At 41.6% G+C, this 24586-nt stretch overlaps 1 protein-coding gene across 1 annotated transcript in view; it reads right to left on the reverse strand.

Annotated features, from left to right (window-relative positions):
- Positions 1 to 24586, reverse strand: part of LOC126417008 (sorbitol dehydrogenase-like) — a gene marked incomplete at its 5' end in the record, with an annotated part of 140326 nt that overhangs the window by 95945 nt on the left and 19795 nt on the right. Inside the window, 2 exons of the mRNA XM_050084896.1 lie at positions 14 to 192; positions 17228 to 17412. Of these exons, the coding sequence (XP_049940853.1) occupies positions 14 to 192; positions 17228 to 17412 (364 nt within the window). The remainder of the gene's footprint in view (positions 1 to 13; positions 193 to 17227; positions 17413 to 24586) is intronic.

The raw sequence follows: 24586 nt of genomic DNA on the forward strand, positions 1-24586 counted from the left end.
CAAGTAAGCTTACCAGTAAGCCCTGCTTGATCGAAGATTCGGTGCCACAACACTCGATGGTAACATGGGCGGGTCCCCCTAGCTGACACTGCACCTCGGCCGCTATTTGTGTCTCTTCCATGCCTTCACAGACTCTGACAGTTGCATCCACCCCCAGTTTCTTGGCAATCTCTAGCCGATGTGTATTCAGATCTGCAAAATAATTTCAAAAGAAAACCCATAATTATAAATTATTGATACTTTTACATTAATTCACAGACAGAATAATAATCTGAAAACACCACAAGCATTCAAGTATACCGTGTCTTTAATTACACTGTGCAACAACGAAAATGTATATCGAATGAAAATAGCCAATTCCTATCAGTTCTAATGTGTTGATCGCGAACAGCACAAAGACAATTCAAAATTAGCTCTAGTTTTCATTTTCCACCGGTGAAATAGTTATGTACGGATTTTTATGTTAAGTTTAAAATAAAAAATTATAATGGTTTGTCAAATTCATAATAACTAGTAACACTGGATTATATTATTGTCCCTGGTCTTAGCTGTGCGCAAGATTTTGGATATAAACATTTTTATATCACCAGAATGAGATATTCACTCTCCAGCGGAGTGTGCGCTGATATGAAACTTCATGGCAGATTAAAACTGTGTGTCGGATCGAGACTCGAACTCGGGAGTTCGAGTCTCGGTCCGGCACACACTTTTAATCTGCCAGGAAGTTTCATTTTTATATCAATTTCAGTGATTTTTTTGTCTCCCTCCTCTTTAAATTTCAGTGACTTTATTAATGCATGTAATAATTTTGCACATTTGTTTACAGATTAACTACCAGTTGTTAAAGTTGACTGCTATTGAAGTGAACAAAAATGCCACGAGTTTGTGTTAACAATGCTGACACGTTTTGCTATGTGTGTGGAGAAGTGACATTTGCTTCACAAAAACAGCAAATAACACCATTGATTAAAAAAGCTTAATGTTGTTATTTTGGGTGCAAAATAGGTGATCAGAATAAACCCTGGGCTCCACATGTGATCTGCATCACTTGTGCCAGCAACCTCAGGAACTGGATGCGTGGCAGAGGACGTTCAATGCCCTTTGCAGTGCCCATGATCTGGCGTGAGCCAACTAATCATATCAGTGACTGCTACTTTTGTATGGTTCCTCCTATCAGGAATGGAATATCTAAGAGCAAGAAGCGGACAGTGAACTATTCTAACATTCCATCTGCCATACGTCCAGTTCTACATGGGGTAGGATTGCCAATGCCTGAACCACCAACAGAGTACGAGATTACTTCTAATGGAGATTCTGAATGTTCTGAACCATGTACGTCACAAGACCCAGAGTTTCTTCCAAATATATCATCAACTGACGATCCACAAAAATTGTATCAAAATGAGTTAAGTGATCATATTAGAGATTTGGAGCTCTCTAAAGCTAAGGCTGAGATTTTAGCATTAAGACTGCAGCAGCGCATTTTTATGGAAAGCAAAGTAAATGTTTCATTCTACCGCAGAAGAGAGCAACAGTCCACTCCTTTTTTTAACATGCAAGGTTGTCTTGTGGCATGAGTAGACAAAAATGGTCTAATGAAGGCTCTCAGAATTAATTACAACCCTGATGAGTGGAGACTCGAAGTTGAGCTTAAAAGCACTGCTTTTACATATTGGTAATGATCTTCCTTCTATTCCAGTTGGGCATAGTGTGCATATGAAAGAGTCATACCATATCATGAAAATTTTACCAGAATCCATCAAGTATAATGACTCTCAATGGCAGATTTGTGGTTACTTGAAAGTGCTTGCACTGCTATGAGGTATGCAGTTAGCGAGCTCGTGCATCTCATTACAGTAAACATGAATATCCCACCATAAAATGTCGTCTACCAGGTATAAAGAACATTAAGAATGAACCTCTAGTACACCCTAAAAAGATTCTGCTCCGGCCCTTGCACATCAAGTTGGGCCTCATGAAAAACTTTAAGGGAATGAACAAAGATGGTGATGCGGTTAAGTACTTAAGGCAAAAATCCCTTACTTAATTGATACCAAAGTAAACGAGGGCATCTTTTTAGATTCAAGAGCTTTTTGGAGCCCATACTTTTGATGGAATCATACAAGGTGATGAGAAGCATGCATGGAAATGTTTTAAGACAGTCTGTTTACGGTTCTTAAGGAACAAACGAGCAATAAATTACAAGGAGATTGTAGATAACATGTTGTCTCTTATGAACAACTTGGTTGCAACATGCCACTGAAGTTGCATTTCTTACATAATCATCTTGACTTCTTCCCCAAAGATTGTTGTGCGGTAAGTGATGAACATGGAGAGCGATTTCATCAAGATATTGTCACATTTCAAAAGAGGTATGCCGGAAAGTGGAGTCCTACTATGTTAGCAGATTACTGCTGGACTGTCATAAGGGATGTTCCCGAGTATGTATATAAACGTCAAGCTAAGCGAAAATGGTGGTCTTCTGAATTTATCTCTGAACAAAATATGTAATTGTACATATGGACATTTAATATTTGTAATCCTTTGTATAAATTTATGACCAATTAATTTTTTTTTTTTTTTGTGCTTTACATAGTGCTGGCACAAAGTAGACTTACAAAGTATTTTCATTCATGTAATATTATCATCTTCGTTTTTTCTTAATTTTTTACTTTTGGACTTCCAGAGTGGCACTGAAATTTATCAGTGCATAAAACATAATATAATTCAAGTAATTATTCACTTAAAGTTTGTTATGCTGGATCTTGGAACATGAATGCATATTTAGTTAGTGAGTTATTTATACAAAAACATAGATTACTTAAAAAAAACTAGAGCTAAATATTCACGAAGATGATGATTTTGTTATCATTTTATACTGAAATAAATATAGCTAACTCAAAATCATGCAATTTAGACAATTTCACTTCAAATTTGTTGTCCAGTGTCACAATAGTTTCTACATCAGTCCTTCTAGAGCTACGAGTGTTTTTATTTCTCACCATATAAGCGTATGTATGATAAAGAGGCAAGGATTATATAGCTTTTACCTGTGGCTGCGCTAGCATATCAATAATTTTGTTATGATAAGTGATGGTGAGGCAGTATGTTAGTAATTTAAAAAATATCTGTGTATATAGTGGTATAGATATGTACATGTGTGTGTATGCATAAATGTTTGTATGAATAAATGTGCATAGGCACATAATGAAAGTCTTTTTATTTTTTGTCATATGTCGAATCATAGTTAAAAGTATTAAAAACTACGAAAAAATTTCTTTGTTATCAATTATTTATTGCAAGATTTTAACAGAGTTGTATAAACAATGTTTTTCGTCTTGCCATCTTTTTCAAGGACATAGATATTTTGTGAGTTTGGCACAAGTCAGCATGCCACATACAACTGTCCATGAGAAAAAAATAGTTTTTGCCTAAAAGAACACCGGCAACTTTGAGAGTGTGCCCTTCGGCTTTATTTATGGCCATTACATAAACAATGTTCAGCGACATTTGCAATCTTTTAAATTCAAAAGACAGATCCGTCGGAATAATTGAGATTTGTTGAATCGAAACACTTTTTCCTTTAGCTGAGTTCATTGTAGTAGCCCTAAAATATTTGGCCCCAGATGTGTAATTTGGAAGCGGGTACCATTACACACACTGTCTTTTATTCTTTTATTTACTGTTTACAACAAGCTCCATTGCAGTATTTGTAAGACTGCATATACGTATTGCGTGTGTATGCGAGTGTGTGTGTGTGTGTGTGTGTGTGTGTGTGTGTGTGTGTGTGTGTGTTTTTGCGTGGACTGTAGTGTGAAGTCTGTGTTGTATGATGATGATTATGATGATAATGAGAGAAGGGAGACGGTGAAATCCGGAGCCAGCACGTAACTTACTCCTCGTAAATAGCATCATGGGTGCCGCCAAGCTAAACGTCCTCATCCGACGGACAGATAACTAACAATGTCATATGCCCTCACTTCATGAGACACTGCGGAGAGTTTTCGTATTTAAACCAGGACGTTGACGCAAAGTCTGTTTTTTTTTTCTTTTTCACTACCAGGATTCGAACCGGCTTACACCCGGGTTGAACACATTACGGTCGCACCAAGATTTATCACTAAGGGGACTGGAACACTAAACTTTAAACTCGCTTTATAAGAAGACACTGCTGACAATTTCAAAAAGTTAAGAAACTTCATAGAGTAAGATATGACTTGCTCAGTGTCTGTGATATTATCAACAGAGAGATACTCTACAATATCTCCTCCTACTTGCGACCTAATTGTTTGAGTTATCTGTCTCACAAATTCATTAGTCGGCTCCATAATTTCCCTCCCACTCACCTATCCGTTATTTCTCATATCTTCTTGGAGTTCACGATAAACTTTGCTCACTAAGTCTTATGTACTGTGTACAATACTACAGAATTCACGATGAAATGTAATCAAGCCTTGGCATCTGTATGAATACGATCTTCGCCGATTTTGAGGAGGACATCCCGCGTATTGTGTAGCTTCTGCGTCACTGAACAGTTGCATGAACAGATTTGTTTTTACATTAAATTTTTTAAAATGTTGTCATAAGGCTGACTTCTTTGAACACGCATTTACCTCATCCGCCGATGTGCCCTTAGTTATTACGGGCAAAATCTGTCAAGACATTGTACATTAAGGACAAACACCATACGAGAACTTATCTGGGTCTCAAAAACTATTCGCCTAGATATTGTGATACATATTTGAAACCATCCAATTATTTTACGCTAAAATTTAACATAAGGTTCCATTAAAAAAAAAAACAAAGATGGCCTCATATCTCTGTAATAAAAAAATAGCACAAACATGAAATGCGATCTATTCAAGTAGCCCCTGTCCCTGCAATTCACTGTCCAAACGGCATCTTTGTATCTATTAATGTTGGGGAGATACAAGGGGTATTATGACTTAGCTGCCTCACCCTGTAACAACAACGGTTCTAACATGACAGAACAGTGAGCTGGGAGAAATATGCGGGTACGACATTCCATGCTGCTTCAACTCTTTACAAAAAGTTAATCAAGCGTAATGGCTGGGGGGGGGGGGGGGGCTGTGGCGTGTCAGAGTTTCAGCAACTCATGAGCAAATGTTTGCAATAGCTGGGAGATGCGGAGAATGTACTGAAGAGGGCAGGTCAGGACAACACGGACAACATGCGGCCTCGCATCATCTTGTTGAAAGATTAAGTCCCAGAGACCACTAAAACTGATCCAAACACAGGCCTCAACACGCCAGAAAAGCACTGTTCAATCACATTAATGTGACCACCGTTCAAAAGCCTGAATAAGAACCTTTTGTGGCACAAATCGCTACGAGACGTGCAGGAAGAGTCAGTGAAGTTGTGGAAGGTACTGAGAGGTATGTGGAGCCATCCTGACTCCAGAGCAGCGGCCAGCTGTGCTAGGTTTCTGGGCTAGGTTCCGTGGCGTGTACAGCCCGATCGAGGTGGTCCCACAGATTTGCGACTGGATTTAAATCCGGGGAGTTCAGTGGCCAGGGGAGTACGATAAACTCATACTGATGCTCTTCGAACTACGCAATTACGTTGTGAGCTGTGTGACACATTCCACTGTGCTGCTCGTAGGTGCCACCGTTTAGATGAACAAACAAACTACCGATAGAGGTGGACGTGGTGCCCGAGAACAGATGCATACTTGTATTGATCCATTGTGCCTTCGAGAATAACAAGATCACACACGGAATATCACGAAAACGTCCCCAAGACCATAATGCTCCTCCCTCCGGCCTGGATCCTTCCGACTAATGTTGGAGGGTCATATAAGCCAACGGCCATTTGTATGATGGAGCATAGAACTTGATTCATCTAAAGAAGCCAGCTGTCGTCACTCAGTGGCCGTCCAACTGCGGTACTGGCGTGTAAAACCCTGCCTTCGTCGACGATGAACAGCAGTCAGCATTGATGTGCTAACCAGGTGCCTGCTGCGGAGGTCCACACGCAGCAACGTTCGCTGAACGGTCATTGATGAGACACTGTTGGTAGCCCCTTGGTTCATCTGGCCAGAAAACTACACAACAATTGAACGTCTATTCGCCTGTAAACCTCTCCGCAGCCGTCGTTCACACTATCATTTATGGTTCACGATGCAACACGGTTGCCTCGATGCCAGTTTGGGTAGTGCCACTCTGTCAGGTGCGGTATACTTTAAAGAGGGCAGCACGCGAACCTTTTGCAAACTAATCGCTCTGTTTCCACATTGCAATTGCTGCAGTGTTTTCCGTGTCCCTCCGACATGTCTTATATACCCTTCTCCGCTAGTGTTGCTACCTGCCGTTCGTGAGTGGTTGTTGCACGCTGACGACTGGTGCGGGTTGCACTCAGCATTCGTGACTCCAACCGACGAACGTCCAAGTTGCAAACGTTACAACAGCTGAGAGACTGGTGTGCTGACCACATGTCACCACATACTGTATCCTCATTACGCCGTGTGACAGAAGATCACACAGTGGCTGTTCGACATACTCTGGGCCTTCGTCTGTTCAAGGAGCTCGTTAATTTTATATCTACCATACTTTCTACTGACTGACATAGTGTCTGACGCTGTACTTTTGTTTCCCTTTGTTTTACATGCAAAACTTACACTCTTGAGAATGCACATAAGTTTTGAATAGTGAAAAGGACATCATGCTGTTAATTGTGCTAATTTGCGTCTGTATACGGTAACAGCATGTTCCAAAGACACAGTTATACACTATTGCTTTCTTAGATGTCTGAAGTTCCCCAGTTGTCGGATAACTTACATCCTCCATTGTAATTTGTCTAACAAAATACACATCATCCGTTTCTACCAATGAAAGGCTACCATAAGGTGATTGATAATATTCATGTGAAATCCTGCAGTTATAAAAGCCTTTTAATAATCTGATAATCCAGTTTTCTTATGATATTTAGTATGAGTATGTATACGATACCACGTGTACTTAGTAAGTTCCAAAATGCCGGGCATAAAACGGGATTTTCTGGTGCTCATGACTCGGGTTGTGTTGCCGACAAAAAGGTAGGGTCAAGTGTTTTGGATATCCCTTGGAGTACAGACCATTTATATGTCCAAAAGAAAAATCTTTTTGGTGTCACTATCTTTGAATATTACACACTTCCTCCTGCTTAGGCAAATGGAGAAAATCGGTTAGTCCTTTTTGCATTTGATGTGGTCTCCGGTGGACTTGATGGGACTTGAGGAGGCACCATTAGTTCATGGGCGGTTCCTCGGAAAACATAAAAAAGGGTCTCTTTACTGTAAAATTGAAACAAATGAGCCCTCGGTCACTACTATTTTTAGTCTTACTGACTGGTTTCAACACTTCTAAGAGTGCCTTCATCAGAATTAAAACAGTACTGCTTCTGTCTTTTATGTTAGTCAGTACTTACACTTTTTATATAAATATCTTTTCCTATAAATTTGTAGCTACGTTATAGGCCATTTTAATTGTTTTAATTCTGATGAAGCCACTCTTAGGAGTGTTGAAACCTGGTCAATAAGACTAAAAACAATAGTGACCGAGGGCTCATTTGTTTCAACTTTAGTTTAGAAACGGTCACTGAACCAAGCAGCCATGTCTTGTTTCTGTATTTTCGCCGTCACCAACGGACCAAAACCCAGCTTAGTATTCTAAGACGGCTATGCTCAGCAAACGGCTGAAATTTCTACAATATATTCAGTATTCCTAAGATCCCGAACTCGAACAACCTTGAAAATTTTCTTTATCCTTTTCCGAGATTCAGAAGTTCAAAGTTACCCTTCGTGTACATGTAAAACCCGCACTTAAAATCCGGCGTGTGGCGAAAAAGTGATCGCAACACAGAGAAATATGCTGTGAAGTGTCTCCGGTATCATCTGGGAAACCATGCAGTAATCGTAAATCACATGGCTGAGGTGTAAAATTTGTTTTTCGGTGTTTCAGTTGCCGATAAGTGACATATCTAAATTTTACTCACCAATACATTTATTTCTGTGGTGTCACCGCCAGACACTACACTTGCTAGGTGATAGCCTTTAAACCGGCCGCGGTCCGTTAGTATACGTCGGACCCGCGTGTCGCCACTGTCAGTGATTGCAGACCGAGCGCCGCCACACGGCAGGTCTAGAGAGACGTCCTAGCACTCGCCCCAGTTGTACAGCCGACTTTGCTAGCGATGGTTCACTGACTAATTACGCTCTCATTTGCCGAGACGATAGTTAACATAGCCTTCAGCTACGTCATTTGCTACGACCTAGCAAGGCGCCATTATCATTTGCTATTTTTCTTGTGATGCATGTACCGTCAGACCGATGTTCACCAATTATGAATTAAAGTTAAGTATTCCAGTAGTTACTTACGTTCTTTGCTACTATAAATTCCCTTAACTGTTCCAGACCTCACGCCAGCCTGCGTGAGCTTAAACGCGTGCCTTTCGGCTTCCTCCTAGTGGCTTGGCTGTCCCGTCAAGTCACAACAATTTCCATATAAGTTACATGCCCTGCTGCAGCGGGGAAAAGAAGGGAACCAGAGGAGCACAAAAAATGCGAGTATGTTCCTGTTTATTTAAAAGACACTGCCTGGAAGTGGGATAACAGCTGTCCCATTCTACCTTCCTCAGCGCCTTTAAAAATTTTCCCAAAAATTTGGCACGTAATCATCTTCGCGCTTTTTTATTCTGAGAGAGAAGAAGACACTGGCCGTGGTAATGAGACGGTAAAGTGGTAAGTACTGGAAGATAGTGGACTATGGCTGTCTTATAGAAAGAGCAAAGGAGACAATGGCAGAGTGAGAGAAACAGAGAGAGACAGTGGCAGTGGCACATAGTTGACAGTGTTACAACAGTGCTAGGAAGAGAGTGAAAGTGACAGTGCCTCGGGGAGGGGGTGGGGGAGAGGGGAGGGGAGCGAGGAGGGAGGAATAAAGAGAAAGAGAAAGTGGATGTGGGTGAGTGTCAGTGGTAATGAGAAACAGAGTACACGACAACGACAGCGAGGAAGAGAGATAAAGTGATAGTGAGAAAAGAGAGCAGCAGTAGGAAGAACGAATGAGATATTAGCGGTAAGAGGAAGCACGAGGGTGACAGTGGCAGTGAGAGGGGACAGTAGCAGTAGGACAGAACGAAGGGACTGTGGCAGTGAGACAGGAGGCACTGATAGTTAGAGAGAAACAGGGAGTTAATGACAGTGAGAGAGTGGACAAGTGGGAGTGGATGGGTATGAGCGACTAATAGCGGTGGATTAATTGGTATGAGCGAGGAACAATTACGGCAACTTATGGGAATGAAAGGTGAGTTGAATGTTAAAAAAGAGGGCGAATATGTTCGCATGTCGAAATTTGAAAAAAAATATTTAAAGGTACTGCGGAAGGCAGAATGAGGCAACTGGAACGCCGCTTCTTTCACTTAGCGTCTTTTAAATAAACAGGTACATATTCACATTTTTTATGCTTCGATAGGAACATTTTCCCCTGTTATCTGTACGTAGAGGCCTATTAATAAATTAGCTTCCCTTGACGCATTTTTCCGTCCATATGTGAAGGCTAGTTTGAGGAACTACAGGAGGTATTTTATTAATAAACAATTGCTCCACGAGGAAGGTTTGCATAATGTACAACATCTATTACCTCTACGCCAGACAAGTCGTCCAGCTGTAGATACTTTGTGCTGCATAAGCAAAGATTCTGTGGTTAGTGTTGTTTTCTATTATTGTTACGTGTTAACGCAGAGAACTTGTGTTATTACCTGATAATGTCGTTTCTTATCACTTCCATCTGAATAACAATAAATTCAACGACGCCAGTGTATTCTTACCAGCAATTACGTCTCTATTCTTCTCTTTCTTCATAGGTACTCTACTAAGCGACGGCTCAACTTACCGGTATGTGGTAATGGCCAAAGTGCATTATGACATTCGTTATCGCCTCAAGATATCCATAGATTTCAGTCGAATTTTACGCAGTGAAATATAAAATGGATTATGAGCATTTAATTTTGAAAAATATGAAGACATGACCAACAAAAAAACGGCGTAGAAAAGTGGAAAGCCCGATGCACAGACAGCAAGAGCGAAATATTTCATTCCTCCTCGTAGAGACGGGCGGATTCCACAGTGTTTAAACACCTTTTCCGTGAGTATTAAATGCGCCTATGTTTCGATCCTATTCACAAAAAATTAAGGACAAAGTGGATATATTCCAAACTAAGTGCTTGGAAAAGACAGAAAAAGTGAAGAGCATAAACTCAAAAACAACAACAGCATGCAATTTTTAAATTGGTTTCGTTGTACTGACTCTTATTATGAAGTACTGGATAGCGCTGCATTCCTCCTGAACCTCACAACTGTGGATGATGTACAATTTTAGAATTCTACAACAGCTCAAAGTCAAACAATGGTACTTCAAGAAAAACCACAAATTATGTAATTTAATAATTGAGTCTACTACATTCAGTATTTAAATTATGCATGTAACATGAAACTGTTATATAAAATAATGTTTTAAGTCCAAAAGGTAATGTAAAGTGTTCTAAGAATCACAATACTTGAACAGACAATTCAAAATTTTAAATTCGTCTTTGTTTTAAAAATCGTATCATCTTTTAATGTTTGCATCAAAGCTCACTGTCTGCATATTTATGCGAGAAAATGCTAATGACCACACTAAAAATTTTTACTTGTACCTCTGTTAAAGTTACAGGTTTGAAAAACTGCTTAATTATTTCTAAACACAAGTAACTACACAATAAGCTAGTGAGTTAGTTATATGTTCCAAAGATCCTTTTAACTATTTTTCTATCGAATGACGTGCAACGAGACAGGTTATAGGACGTGTTTATATGATTAGTTTCGGTGGTGGTTACATGCTGGCCGTTCGCAGAGTCTTAAATGACACAATTGTCTAAATTTAACATTAAATTTTATGTTTTTTTTTCCTGCTCATGGAACTACACTTAAAATTAGGGACGTTTTCTGCAGGATACCATTTTTAAATAACAATTCGTCCATGGAAAACAACGACTTTTCTAGAAAGAAACATTTTAGATTACATTGAAAGCTTCATTTACTGCTGGTCACTCGAATGATCAAAACATTTTGCTGGCGCATACGGAACTGTTTTTATGGGCCTCTAGAAGCTTTAGAGTAATAAAGATCAAATTTGCTCCTAATGTTGTAGCTATGGTCATCGCTAATCCTTACTTCTTTCGTGCAGTATGTATATACCCTGTCATTATCCCCCACTGCGACGCAGAAGTTTGAAATTTGGTTAAATCTAACCTACAACCTTGTTCTATAATTGTACAACAACGTGGCACCCTGCGATGTCACCCTCGGCCAAGATGTCGACTCACGCGAGAGAAATGTCAGGTCTCAGAAGTTCATGTGAAGTGTAAGGTGAGGTCACGTTTGCACCAAATTTCACCACAAATCTGCCCACATTGCGCCCCTTCTTTTGACGTCTACACGATGGAGGTCAGTGTCGTGACACCCAGTGTTAAACTCAAGCGGTTTTCCTACGGGCACATAAAATCGCAATACAGCTCAAAAATTGATGCTGCCATACAAAGGGTGTTATCCTGCCGAGAAAAAATTTCACAACACTCCTCAAAACTAGTGGTAGGTATACTCAAACTCTACCCTTCATCTACAAGCTCCCAGGATAAAGGCGGGAGTCGAAGTACTATATTTATTTCTTGTCAGGAACTGTGTTCAGCTGACTGAGATGCTGGTGTTGGACAGAGAGGAGTTTAATAAGAGTATTACCTGCAAGCATAGAGCTGAGGACTATATCTATCGCTATTTGACGTCAAGATTTCACTACAGAGACCTCCCCCTGCATTGCTTCACAATCACCTTGCAGCTCAGGTAAACGAAATTCAGGAAAGCCAAAACACTCTACCACAACTGATGGAAAATGCTTCACTGTCCTAACTAAACATCGAAATTGTCGGGGAAAAAACCAGCATTCCTTATCAATGGGTCATAATGCAACACATGTACTGGGGGCTGGGGAAAATCGTTGTCCCAAAAGACTGCACTCGGAGAAAGGGGCGGTCGATATGGTGGCATCAATCCACTATCCTACAAAACACTCTATGGAATGGCTTAAGTCTGATAAACTCATTGATTCTTCTCCTTAATACTTAAGGAATAACATTGTTTGTTAGAACCAACCGTAATTCGGTTATATCTATATTCGACAGCATGTGTAAGAACACAGTTCTGGATTGGAATACATATGTTTCCCCTGCTGTAATATAATGCCCCTGTGTAATACTTACATCGCCTTTGTTGAAGTATGTCTTACAAAAACCAATGTAGTTTACAGGGGGAAGGGGGAGGGTTAAAACTGAATGCAGGCAGAGCATAATTTTTAAGCTTTTCTCGGTATTGAGTGGTGGGAACCCAAAACCACCACAATTCCCCACATTTCATGGTACTTTTCCTCTAATTTTACTGATTCTCAGTCAACTTACGTAATTTTGCATGTCTTTGGCGATTTTATATATTTCGTGGAATTTCCCTCGATTTTACGTTTTTCCCATTATTTGTTGTAATTATACCAGGGTTTTCGCGATTTTTACTGATTTATGGGATTTTTTCATTTTTTTCGATAGTTTTCCGTATGTGTATGGTCATATTGCTGGCATATCCATGTGTTGTTCGATTTCATACAGGGATATTTTCATGTCCTATATATCAGTCTACTGAAAAATTCTCCTCTACGTGCATGAATTTGGATATATAGTGAAAAGCATAGTAACAATCGCCTCGTACCTAGATGAGACTCAGGGAATGGTGCAGATGATAACTCGTAGGCTGGTAACAAATCCGTGTACTGCTAAGACGCATCAGAGAGCTTGTCTGCAGACTCATGTAGCGATGCCCTTGATGGAAACTCAAAGTCCGGCACAGTTCTACATGGTCCCTTGATCTCCACTCTACCATGTACGGATCTGGAACAGGGAGCTGACATGTGTACAGAATTGATTTCTGCTGCTCCTCTGATATTTTTTCCCACAAGTATATGCTCTTATTGCTTACCAGATAAGTTTCACTACTTTTGTTTATACTCATACCTTCCAACTCCGATACGTTCCCACAACCCTGTCAGGATGTCTACAAAATGTACATCTCAGGCACTTTTTTATCCTAGTAATAATTTATTCACTAGCTAAAAGTGTGTCAACTGCACTTAGCATCCTGGAACATGAGAGTTTCCCTTCTCTGTACCTACAAAGTGCGCTTCCCCAGGAGTATAATTTACAAACAGTTAACAAGTTATGCATTTGAACCGCAAAAATCCACCGCTGACAGCACTACACACATGTATATAGACTATACATGCATATTACCAATTGCGAAATTTAACCCCTTGTATGCTATTTTCGACAGTGCTACAGCCCTGCAAATAGGGAAAAACTCTTAGCAAAACGATTCTATAGGGGATGTAAGCACATTTAAATTCATCCTGCTAAAGAGCATACCTTCTTTGATGCATGTTATGTTACCGATACTTTGTAACAATATTCTCTAGATTGTCCAGTAATAACAACAAACTAAACATGCTGCTGCTCCTATCACATCTTCTTTTATACTCTTAAAGGTCTGTGATGATGGCACATGATCATTCCAGTTCCGCTATTTCGTGTGCTAGATGTCTGTTGGAAGGAGGGAGACAGTCCTTCTTAAGTATTATTGTCATGTATGAGATAGGACAGCATATTAGTCGGGTGGTATGGTATAGCACTGTACTCGAATGCACCCAGTCACACACACAACCAAATATTCTATAGATGCATTACATTTGCTCTATTTTCTGAATGTCTGTGTCTATTTCTGTGTTGCAGATGGATAGCAGGACTCAGGGTAGACCTGAGTTAGTGTCAGAATGTTGATGGTCAACACTGGAACAGTAATCATGTACATGACTGCAAAATGTGGAAGCAATGCTCTTCGAAACAGAACATTGAGACATCTGCTACCCCCATCAGTGTAGAAGATGAGATTAACTGTATAGGTCATAACCTTCGGATAGCTGTTTGAAAATGCTCTACAATGCCACAAACCCTTCCATTTTCCATGTGTTGCAATGTCTTCCACGTTTTTGACAATGAGTAACATCACCTCTGTGTTTTTGTTTCTACCATCCTGTGCGTTGTGGAAGCAGCATAGTTAACACCATGCAATGTTCACCTTTCTGTGAAACCAATGGATCGAAATGTTTTAATGTCAGTTTAGCACCTGACACAGACCTCTAGGTTATCGTAGAAAAACAAAGTGTATGGCGATGTTCAAAGCTGTAGTCAAACAATGTCTGGACGTGTTACAGCTGAAGAAAGAACAACACGGGAACCTTCTCTTGTGATTGACAGTCTGTGGGTTATGGTCTTCCTCCAGTAGAGGCAACAGAACTTTTCACGGATCTGTGCAAGCAAATTCAGTCTCTGGCCACCTGCTCCAATGGAGCAATACATGTATATGTAGTATGCTCGATGTCAACCCATAGACAGTATTTGTTTTTCGATATATCAGAAGATAAATACGCAGTAAAATCTTATAGGAGGTTTATTACAAGGAGCTGTATGACTAGTTAAAGTTTGGATGCAGACAGGTTGTAGTTGTTACCTACTATGTATGTTACAAAATAACGACGAGGAGTGCTTTCGAACATACTATACGACCGTATAGACGATTAATTGTATTGGTATTTCATACATCTGTAGTGAATGTAGTGCCCTCATGTATGACAATTTGTAATCCGAACATGTGGAATGCTCTCAAACTACATCGATTTCGCTCATAAAACTAACAGAAATCGACTGTATCTATTCTCGTGGAATCATGGCTCTTTTTATTATTATCCCCACGATTGTGTGTTTAAAAATACACTAGTGGCCCTAAAAATTGCTACACCACGAAGATGACGTGCTACAGACGCGAAATTTAACTGACAGGAAGAAGATGCTGTGATATGCAAATGATTAGCTTTTCAGAGCATTCACACAAGGTTGGCGCCGGGGGCGACACCTACAACGTGCTGACATGAGGAAAGTTTGCAACCGATTTCTCATACACAAACAGCAGTTGACCGGCGTTGCCTGGTGAAACGTTGTTGTGATGCCTCATGTAAGGAGAAACATGTACCATCACGTTTCCGACTTTGATAAAGGTCGGATTGTAGCCTATCGCGATTGCGGTTTATCGTATCGCGATATTGCTGCCTCGTTGGTCGAGATCCAATGACTGTTGGCAGAATATGGAATCGGTGGGTTCAGGAGGGTAATACAGAACGCCGTATCCCAACGGCCTCGTATCACTAGCAGTCGAGATTACATCCATTTTATCGGCATGGCTGTAACGGATAGTACAGCCACGTCTCGATCCCTGGATAAACAGATGGGGACGTTTGCAAGACAACTACTATCTGCACGAACAGTTGGACGACGTTTGCAGCAGCATGGACTATCAGCTCGGAGACCATGACTGCGGTTACCCTTGACGCCGCATCACAGACAGGAGCGCCTGCGATGATGCATACAACGCCGAACCTGGGTGCACGAATGGCAAAACGTCTTTTTTTCGGGTGAATCCCGGTTTTGTTTACAGCATCATGATGGTCGCATCCGTGTTTGGCGACATCGCGGTGAACGCACATTGGAAGCCTGTATTCGTCATGTTCATACTGGCGTATCACCCGGCGTGATGGTATGGGGTGCCATTGGTTACACGTCTCGGTCACCTCTTGTTCGCATTGACGGCACTTTGAACAGTGGACGTTACATTTCAGATGTGTTACGACCCGTGGCTCTACCGTTCATTCGATCTCTGCGAAACCCTACATTTCAGCAGGATAATGCACGACCGCATGTTGCACGTCCTGTACGGGCCTTTCTTGATACAGAAAATGTTCGACTGCTACCCTGGCCAGCACATTCTCCAGATCTCTCACCAACTGAAAACGTCTGGTCAATGGCGGCCGAGCAACTGGCTCGTCACACTACGCCAGTCACTACTCTTGATGAACTGTGGTATCGTGTTGAAGCTGCATGGGCAGCTGTACCTGTACACGCCATCCAAGCTCTGTTTGACTCAATGCCCAGGCGTATCAATGTCGTTAATACGGCCAGAGGTGGTTGTTCTGGGTACTGATTTCTCAAGATCTATGCACCCAAATTGCGTGAAAATGTAATCACATGTCACTTGTAGTATAATATATTTGTCCAATGAATACCCGTTTATCATCTGCATTTCTTCTTGGTGTAGCAATTTTAATGGCCAGTAGTGTAACTGATGACTTACCCCCAAAAAAAAAAATTAAATAACAGTTTATTGAATGGAAATACGCAAAAAATGTTAGGATCTTGACTCATTTGTTTTAAAGACTAGTAATTACAAGAAGAGCAAAAGTAGCTGAACTTAATGTTTTGAGCAGCTCAGTAACAAATACATTCCAGCTCAAGTTTTCATGAAAATGTACACCCAAAAATTTGGGGAATTCTATCCAGTTGACTGTCTCCTGTTCATGTGTCTCAGACAACTATTGTTATCACTTTGTTGTACAGAACTGAATATAGTGTGTATCCTTAAAATTAAAGGAGAATCCATTTTCAGAGAACAATTTCATAATTCTTTCAAAAAAAGTCTTTAATCATTCCTTCTGATTCTTTCTCTCTAATGGAGTTCATAATAATACTAGCATGATCTGCAAAAATCTAGACTGATATACGTTTTCCTGTTCTTCTAAAAATTTACGAACCTAGAGAATGTGAGTTCTGTATCTACACCTCTTGCATATCATCTGATGGTGGTTCAGTAATAAGTCGAAACCGTTAATCATAGCATCTGAGAAATCTAAGTCCGAAACGCACAGATTTAGGGGATTACGTGCAGATATTGTGATCATTAATACATCTTGTCACACATACTTGGTAGAACTGACCAACCTAAAAACATACTAATGACAATAGCTATAATTATTAGTCTGCAAATGAAGTAAATACTGATGTAATGCTATTCAGTACACTGTCCTCAGTCATCAATAAAAATGTATGCACTTGTACCCCTAACAACCTGTGTAATAGGAAGGTTTTTTCGCTGGTCACCGCCTTTGCCTGAGGCAGTACGCCTAGTCTCTATGATCACTTACTACAAGACTACTGTCACAAGCTCTGTTCAGACGGCTATTGGAAACAAGAGCTGTTGACACCATCGTACCTGTGATAACAATCCTGACCGCTCCGTACGCTCTGGCTGCACAAATGGTAGCCAGGCCAATGGGTCCTGCTCCTACAATTAAGACTCTGGTGCCACAGGACAGATTAGCTCTCCGGCAAGCGTGTACGGCCACAGATAGCGGTTCCAGCAGCGCTCCATCCTCCAGGGTCAGACTGTCTGGCAACCTGCAAACACATGACTTTATTGGACAAACACGTTACGTCTGTAGAGACATATCGGTATTTACACTTGGTCACCAACAGAATAATCGGAGTTTCAAGAACATACAGCAACTAGGTGAGCAGGACATGACTTGGTTCCGATGTTGCTGGCCAACGTGGTTAAAGTACCAACCACCCGACTATTCTAGCTCGCTGTCTTGACCGTTGCCCAAAACATCTACATACATACTCCGAAATCCAGCATATGGTGCATGGCAAAGGGTATCTGTGCCACTATTAATCATTTCCTTTCCTGTTCCAATCACTAATAGAGACTGACTATATGCCATCCTATAATCCCTAATTTCTCTTACCTTACTTTGGCGGTGCTTAAACGGAATGTACGCTGGCGGCAGTAAATCATTCTGCAGGTGGCTTCAAATGCCGATTCTCTAAATTTACTCAATACTTTTCATCGAAAAGGACGACTTTCTTCCCTCCAGGGAATCTCATTTGAATTCCGTAAGTATTGCCATAATATCTGCATGTTGTTCACACCAACGGATAACGAATCTAGGAGCCCGCTTCTGAAATGCTGCGATGTCTTGCTTCAGTCTGACATGCCGGGGTTCCCAAACACTCGAGAAGTACTTAAAAATTGGTCACAGTACTGTTCTAAACGCGGTCTCCTTTATAGATGAACGACACTTTCCAAAATTTTTCCAACTGACCAAAATCGACCATTCACCTTGCCTACTACCGTCCTTACGCACTCATTCCATTTCATATCGCTTTGCATCGTTGCGCCTCGACATTTAATCGACACCAATAAGCCAGTATGCGATGGTTACGGGATTGTTTTACCTACTCATCCGCATTAACTTGCATTTTTCTACACTTAGAACAAGTTCCCATTCATTTTGTCTAAGTCATCCTGTATCCTCCTACAGTCGCTTAACGGTGACATCCTCCTGTACACCACAGCATCACCAGCAAACAGCTGCAGATTGCTGCTGACCCTGTCCGTCAGATCACTTATGTGTATAGAGAGTAAGATCAGTCATTTCACAATTCTCTGGGGCACACTTGACCACACTCTTGTCTCTGATGAACACTTGCAGTCACGAACAGCGTACTGGGTTCCTTCACTTCGAGACACTGTCATATCTGGGAACGTATTTCGTTTTATCGTACCTTGGTTAGCACTCTAAATGAGGCACTGTATCAAATGCTTTCCGGAAATCTAGGAATATGGAATCTGCCTGTCGCCCTTCATTAATCATTTGGAGAATATCATGTGAGGGAAGGGGAAGCTGAGTTTCGGACAAGCGATGTTTTTATATCCGATCTGATTTGTGGACAGAAGCTTTTTGCCTCAATGTAATTTATTACACCGGAGTCCAAATTTAAAGCAACAAACGGAAATTTTGCTAGATTGCGTTTATATTGCCATGAAACAGTATAAAGAGCCGCCTAGTAAAGTAGAAACCATGTAAAGAAGGCAGAACATAAGCAACTGCTTTGTGCATAATGGTAGAAAAACCTTTTCTCCATTTTTTCCAACTTAACAGATTTGCACACATATTCCGACAACTAGTTAATGTGCTCAGTACTGGCTGTGACCACCTCTGGCAGCAATACGGGCCGGACAGCGACGGAGCATGCTGAGAATGATTTCATCAATCTCATGTTGAGGTAATAAAGCTTATTCTTCCTGCATACATTGGAGAGTAGTTGGTGGATGCTGACGTGATGCAGCCTGTCTTCCTATTGCATTGCAGACACGTTCTATGGGATTCAAATCCTGAGAGCGAGCAGACCACGTCATGCTTGCCATATTTTCCGTTTCCTATTAAACATCAACCACACGTTCTCTATGAGGTCGAGCACTCTCATCCATCAATACGAACTCTGGGTCCACACCATTTCGCAGCAACCGCTCATGAGGTCCCAAGATCTCTTCGTGATACATAACAGCAGTTAAACCTTGCCGATTTCCCAGTACAGTTTCATGAAGAGTTGTTCGAGAGGTCCACATAACCCTTGCAAACATCATTAGGGATCCTCCTCGATATCGGTCTTTTTCCACAATGCTTATGTTCCGTAATCGTGTTCCGCGTTCCTTCCCGATGCGAATGCTTGGGGAATCACTCTCCAGAGAAAGTCGGGACTCATCTGTGAAAAGAACATTGGCCCATTGTTCGGCGTCCAGGTGGGATGTTGACGACTAAGACGTTCCCTTCTGTACACTTACAGCAGGTCTCCGACAGTAAAGGCCACTCTGACGAAGCCTTTTGTCTCCGTTTGTCTCTATACAACACGTTCAGTGGATGCTGCGAGGTCAAATGCCAGTTGCCATGCAGTACTAGGCGTTAGCGTCGTGCCCTTACAGCCCAACAACACTCTTCTCTTTCTGATATCACACATGATCGGCCCTGTCCTGGTCTTCGGGATACAGTTTCGGTCTCTGTAAACTGTCGCCACATTCGATAAACAACAGAACGGTACACATTAAGCCATCGGGCCACATCAGTATGCGACTGTTCTGCTTCCATTCTTCTTATGGCCCTCCACCGCAGAGAGTCTGGTAGGCATGTTCTTTGTGCCATACCGTCCCGTCTGTGACAGTATACACAGCAACCGTGGATGTGGGACAGCCCACCGCACACTACCCCGTTTGATAGGTGCACTGACATCAACGTTGGCGTGGTTGTCCGTTGACCGAAATGTCACCTTCCGTGCAGAACACGATTGTACGGACATCTGTTAACAGTTTGTACGATTATATCCTGGATTCGACACAAGACGGAGAAATAACGATTTGTTGCTTTAATTTTGGACTCCAGTGTATATTCGAAGCGAGAACATGTTCAAGTATCCTGCACCAAATTGACGTTAAGGATACTGGTCTGTAATTCTGCGGGTCCGTTTTTTACCGTTGTTAAGTACGATAATCACTTTCAGTCTTTTAACGCTTGAGCACAGCGATGGTGGCCAAGTGTAACTGAAATTGAGGATAGGAGGGGACACATCTTCTTAATAACAGTCGACAACGTACTCAATTGAAGAGATGTACCGAAGCGCCAAAAAAACTGATATAGGCATGGGTATACAAAAACAGAGATATGTAAACAGGCAGAATACGGCGCTGCGATCGACAACGCCTATATAAGACAACAAGTGTCTGGCGCAGTTGTTAGATCGCTTACTGCCGCTACAATGGCCGTTATCAAGATTTAAGTGACTTTGTGTTGTGGACTGGCAAGACAGCCAATCCACAGTGACGGGTAACCGAAAGGCACGCGTTTAACTCACGCAGGCTGGCGTGAGGTCTGAAACAGGATACATAATGAATGCTATAAAGAAAAGTACGTAGCTGCTGGAATACTTAACTTTAATCCACAATTGGTGAACATTGGTCTTGTTACTGTACATGCTTCAATAGATACATAGCAAAGGATAATTGGCGCCTTGCTAGGTCGTAGCAATTGACTTAGCTGAAGGCTATGCTAACTATCGTCTCGGCAAATGAGAGCGTAATTCCCAGTGAACCTTTCCTAGCAAAGTCGGCTGTACAACTGGGGCGAGTGCTAGTAAGTCTCTCTAGACCTGCCGTGTGGCGGCGCTCGGTCTGCAATCACTGATAGTGGCGACACGCGGGTCCGACGTATACTAGCAGACCGCGGCCGATTTAAAAGCTACCACCTAGCAAGTGTGGTGTCTGGCGGTGACACCACACTTTGAACGTGGTGTTACATTCGGCGCACGAACGATGGGATACATCACCTCCGAGGTCGCGATGACGACCAGTTCGCGACTGTACCGTAAACATCAGGAACCCGGTAAAACATCAAATCTCCGGCATGGTTGCGGCCGAAAAAAAGATCCTGCAAGAACAGAACCAGAAGAGAATGGTTCAACGTGGCAGAAGTGCAATTCTACCGCAAATTGTTGTAGATTTCAATGCTGGGCTATCAACAAGGGTCAGCGTGCTAACCAATCAACGAAACATAATTGATATAGGTTTTCGGAGCCGAAGGCCCACTCGTGTACCCTTGATGATTGCACATCACAGCTTTACGCCTCTCCTGGGCCTGGACTGTTGATGAATGGAAACATGTTTCCTGGTCGGACGAGACTCGTTTCAAATTGTATCGAGTGGATGGACGTGCACGAGTATGAAGGCACCCTCATGAATCCATGGACCCTGTATGTCACCAGGGGACTGTTCAAGCTGCTGGAGGCTCTGTAATGGTTTTTTTTTTTGGGGGGGGGTGCAGTTGCTGTGATTTGTGACCCCTGATACGTCTAGACACGACTCTTGACAGGTGACACGTGCGTAAGCATTCTGCCTGATTACCAGCATCCAATCATGTGCGTTGTGTATTCGGACGGACTTAGGTAATTCCAGCAGAATAATGAGACACCCCACACGTCCAGAATTGCTACAGAGTGGCTCCAGGAACACACTTCTGAGTTTAAACACTTCCGCTGGCCACCAAACTCCCCAGACATGAATATTATTGAGCGTATTTGCGATGCCTTCAACGTGCTGTTCAGAAGAGATCTCCACCATCTCGTACTCTTACTGATTTATGGACAGCCCTGCAGGATTGATGGTGCCAGTTCCTTCCAGCACTACTTCAGACATTAGCTGAGACCATGCCACGTCGTATTGTGGTACTTCTGCGTGCTCGCGGGGCCGTACACATATTAGGCAGGTTACCAGTTTCTTTGGCTCTCCTGTGTCTATTGTTTAGTAGCGATCATTGAATACTCTTCCAAGAAGGTTCACACATTTAATAAATTAGAAAACTACTGAAATTAGTGCCAAACGTGCTGTTATTGTAATTTTAAAAACAGATAATTTTAAAACTAGGGCACCCACAGAATGTAGGTGGAAAATACAGACATAGGCAACAGTCACTCAGCAAACCCATATAAGAAGAGAGGGGTTTATTAAAATTCCGGTAATGACTGCACTCAAAAGCACATTGTGCAAGCTGGTAGAAGTTTAGAAATCGCCTTAAGGAACTTCTCGATGTAAGCAGTTTGATATCCGAACTAACATCCCACTTCAGTGACAATCAACATTCTATTTCAGATCTCCACAATCACTTGGAGATACTACATAAAGAGGCCAAGGGTGGTGTTTTAAAGGCGCTTGAGGAGATACATGTAATACTGACCAATAACCAACAACCAAACGGAATTAAGACACCGGGCTTCATTGATCAATATTGACTGTTTGAAAATTTCAAGTAAGGGGTCTCTGTATCTAAGTAGTTGGTTAGCTTATTACAGTTTACGTTAATATCCAAGTTTACTCTTACTGTCGGTCCGCAAGTATGTCATCTGATCCATTCAATGTGTACGGTGTTTTAATGTAACAAAAGTGAATAGCAATCTTTAAAAAATGTTTTTCACCTTAGCAGTCTCATTATATTTGTATCACCCACTTCCTATTCTTATGTTATATGGAGAGTCGAGTCTAACAGTTCGTGTGGCGACCGCAGTTCCTCAACACAGCACGAGCAACGCGCTTCTCTTATCTTCTGTGTTGTCCGCGTTAGTTCTATTTACTTAATAATCTCAGTACTCATACGGCAGCAACCGCGCACACTCCGGCAACACAATGTGATCATCTCACTGCTTGTGTTGTCAGCTGCTACGATAACCATTATGTTGGTGACGAACACACATAAGCGTGTCGGCTTCCAGTAAGTTTGATCTTCAGCATAGTCTTCTTACTTTCGATCACTGGTGGCTCCCAGAAGATGTTAAAAACAATTTCTGCGGAGTATTGCTATACATTAATTTTTTTAGTTTTCGTCATTAACTTTCTTATTCTTCAGTTACTCCAGGTCCCAATATTTTCCTGGATAACATTTACGATGGACATTGTCCGTTGCTTCACGTAGCCCCACAGGAACACAGTGTTTTAATCGGTAAAGTGGCGACAGTTCGTGATTTTAACACAGGTTAGCCCCCGTTTTGGCACTTGTTCCATGTTCCATGTGGATCGTCCCGAGTTTAGTTGTATTACTGGTTTTTAGTCAAGGTTCATTTTCAGCTTCCTAATTCCATCCCGTCGTTTTTATAGACTGGACATTCATCATTGATGATAGTTTTACCAATTGAAACTGAGAACTTTGCCTAACCAGGTAATTCTGTAATAGCTCCCCACACCATATGACATGGCATTGTGAACAACCATCTTTAGGCATGAAATTACAAATCTCATTTATTAAATACATCTAGTCCATTTTTTGTGGGGCATACGTGATCCATACCTAGTTTCATGACTAGAAGTATATTATTTTCCTCCTTTTTTGAGTTTATTCACTCAGAATTTATGATATATCGGATAACTTCATTTCCCCATTATCAGAGTAATTGTTTATAAAATTTTCTGTACACATATATACCAGAAAATGCAACTTAAAAGTTGCAAAATCGGTTGAGTGAGTCTCTAGTCGACTTCAGTAAAAACATCAACTGCGAACTATTGGACTTTTCATTCAGTTTCATATTTTAATAATTTTAACACATGTAAAAAGGGTGATTTTTTTCCACCGTGTACAAACTCTAGGGACTGGTGGATGGGAGGATACAGAACAAAAAGTCTAATGGTCTTATGTTCGGAAATGCGTGGTTTCCATCCTAGAGACCATTTATTCAGTCGTACATCGTTACAGAGACTGGTGTCTAATACGCGCTGTACCATGCGGCCACAGTTACAATATGTATTGCAAATGGTTTCCATGTGCCTCAAAGCATGCGGAACACACTGTAGCATGTTCTGTCTCACATGCTCATATCGGCCAGGCTGCAGCCAAACAGTGTCAAAGGCAGCATGAATACGCTGTCCACTGTCTCCATATCTGGAATTGTCTCTACATACACAATACTTTTGAGATGCCTCCATAACCAGAAATCGCACGCGTTGAGATCCGGTGAAAGAGTAGGCCATGCAACTGGACCCTCTCGCCCGATCCCGCAACTAGGGAACACAGATTGAGACGTATCCGGATGTTAAGGGCGAAGTGGGCTGGAGCACCATCATGTAGCAACCACTTAAACCTTTGAACCACCAATGGCACGTCTTCCAGCAAGAGAGGCAAAGTCTTCACAAGAAATTCAGATAGTGTCGACCTGTTAGGCGATGTGGAAAGAAGACTTGTCCCAAAATACGATC

The sequence above is a fragment of the Schistocerca serialis genome, chromosome 8 (genome assembly GCF_023864345.2).
Source record: "Schistocerca serialis cubense isolate TAMUIC-IGC-003099 chromosome 8, iqSchSeri2.2, whole genome shotgun sequence".
Lineage (NCBI taxonomy): Eukaryota > Metazoa > Arthropoda > Insecta > Orthoptera > Acrididae > Schistocerca > Schistocerca serialis.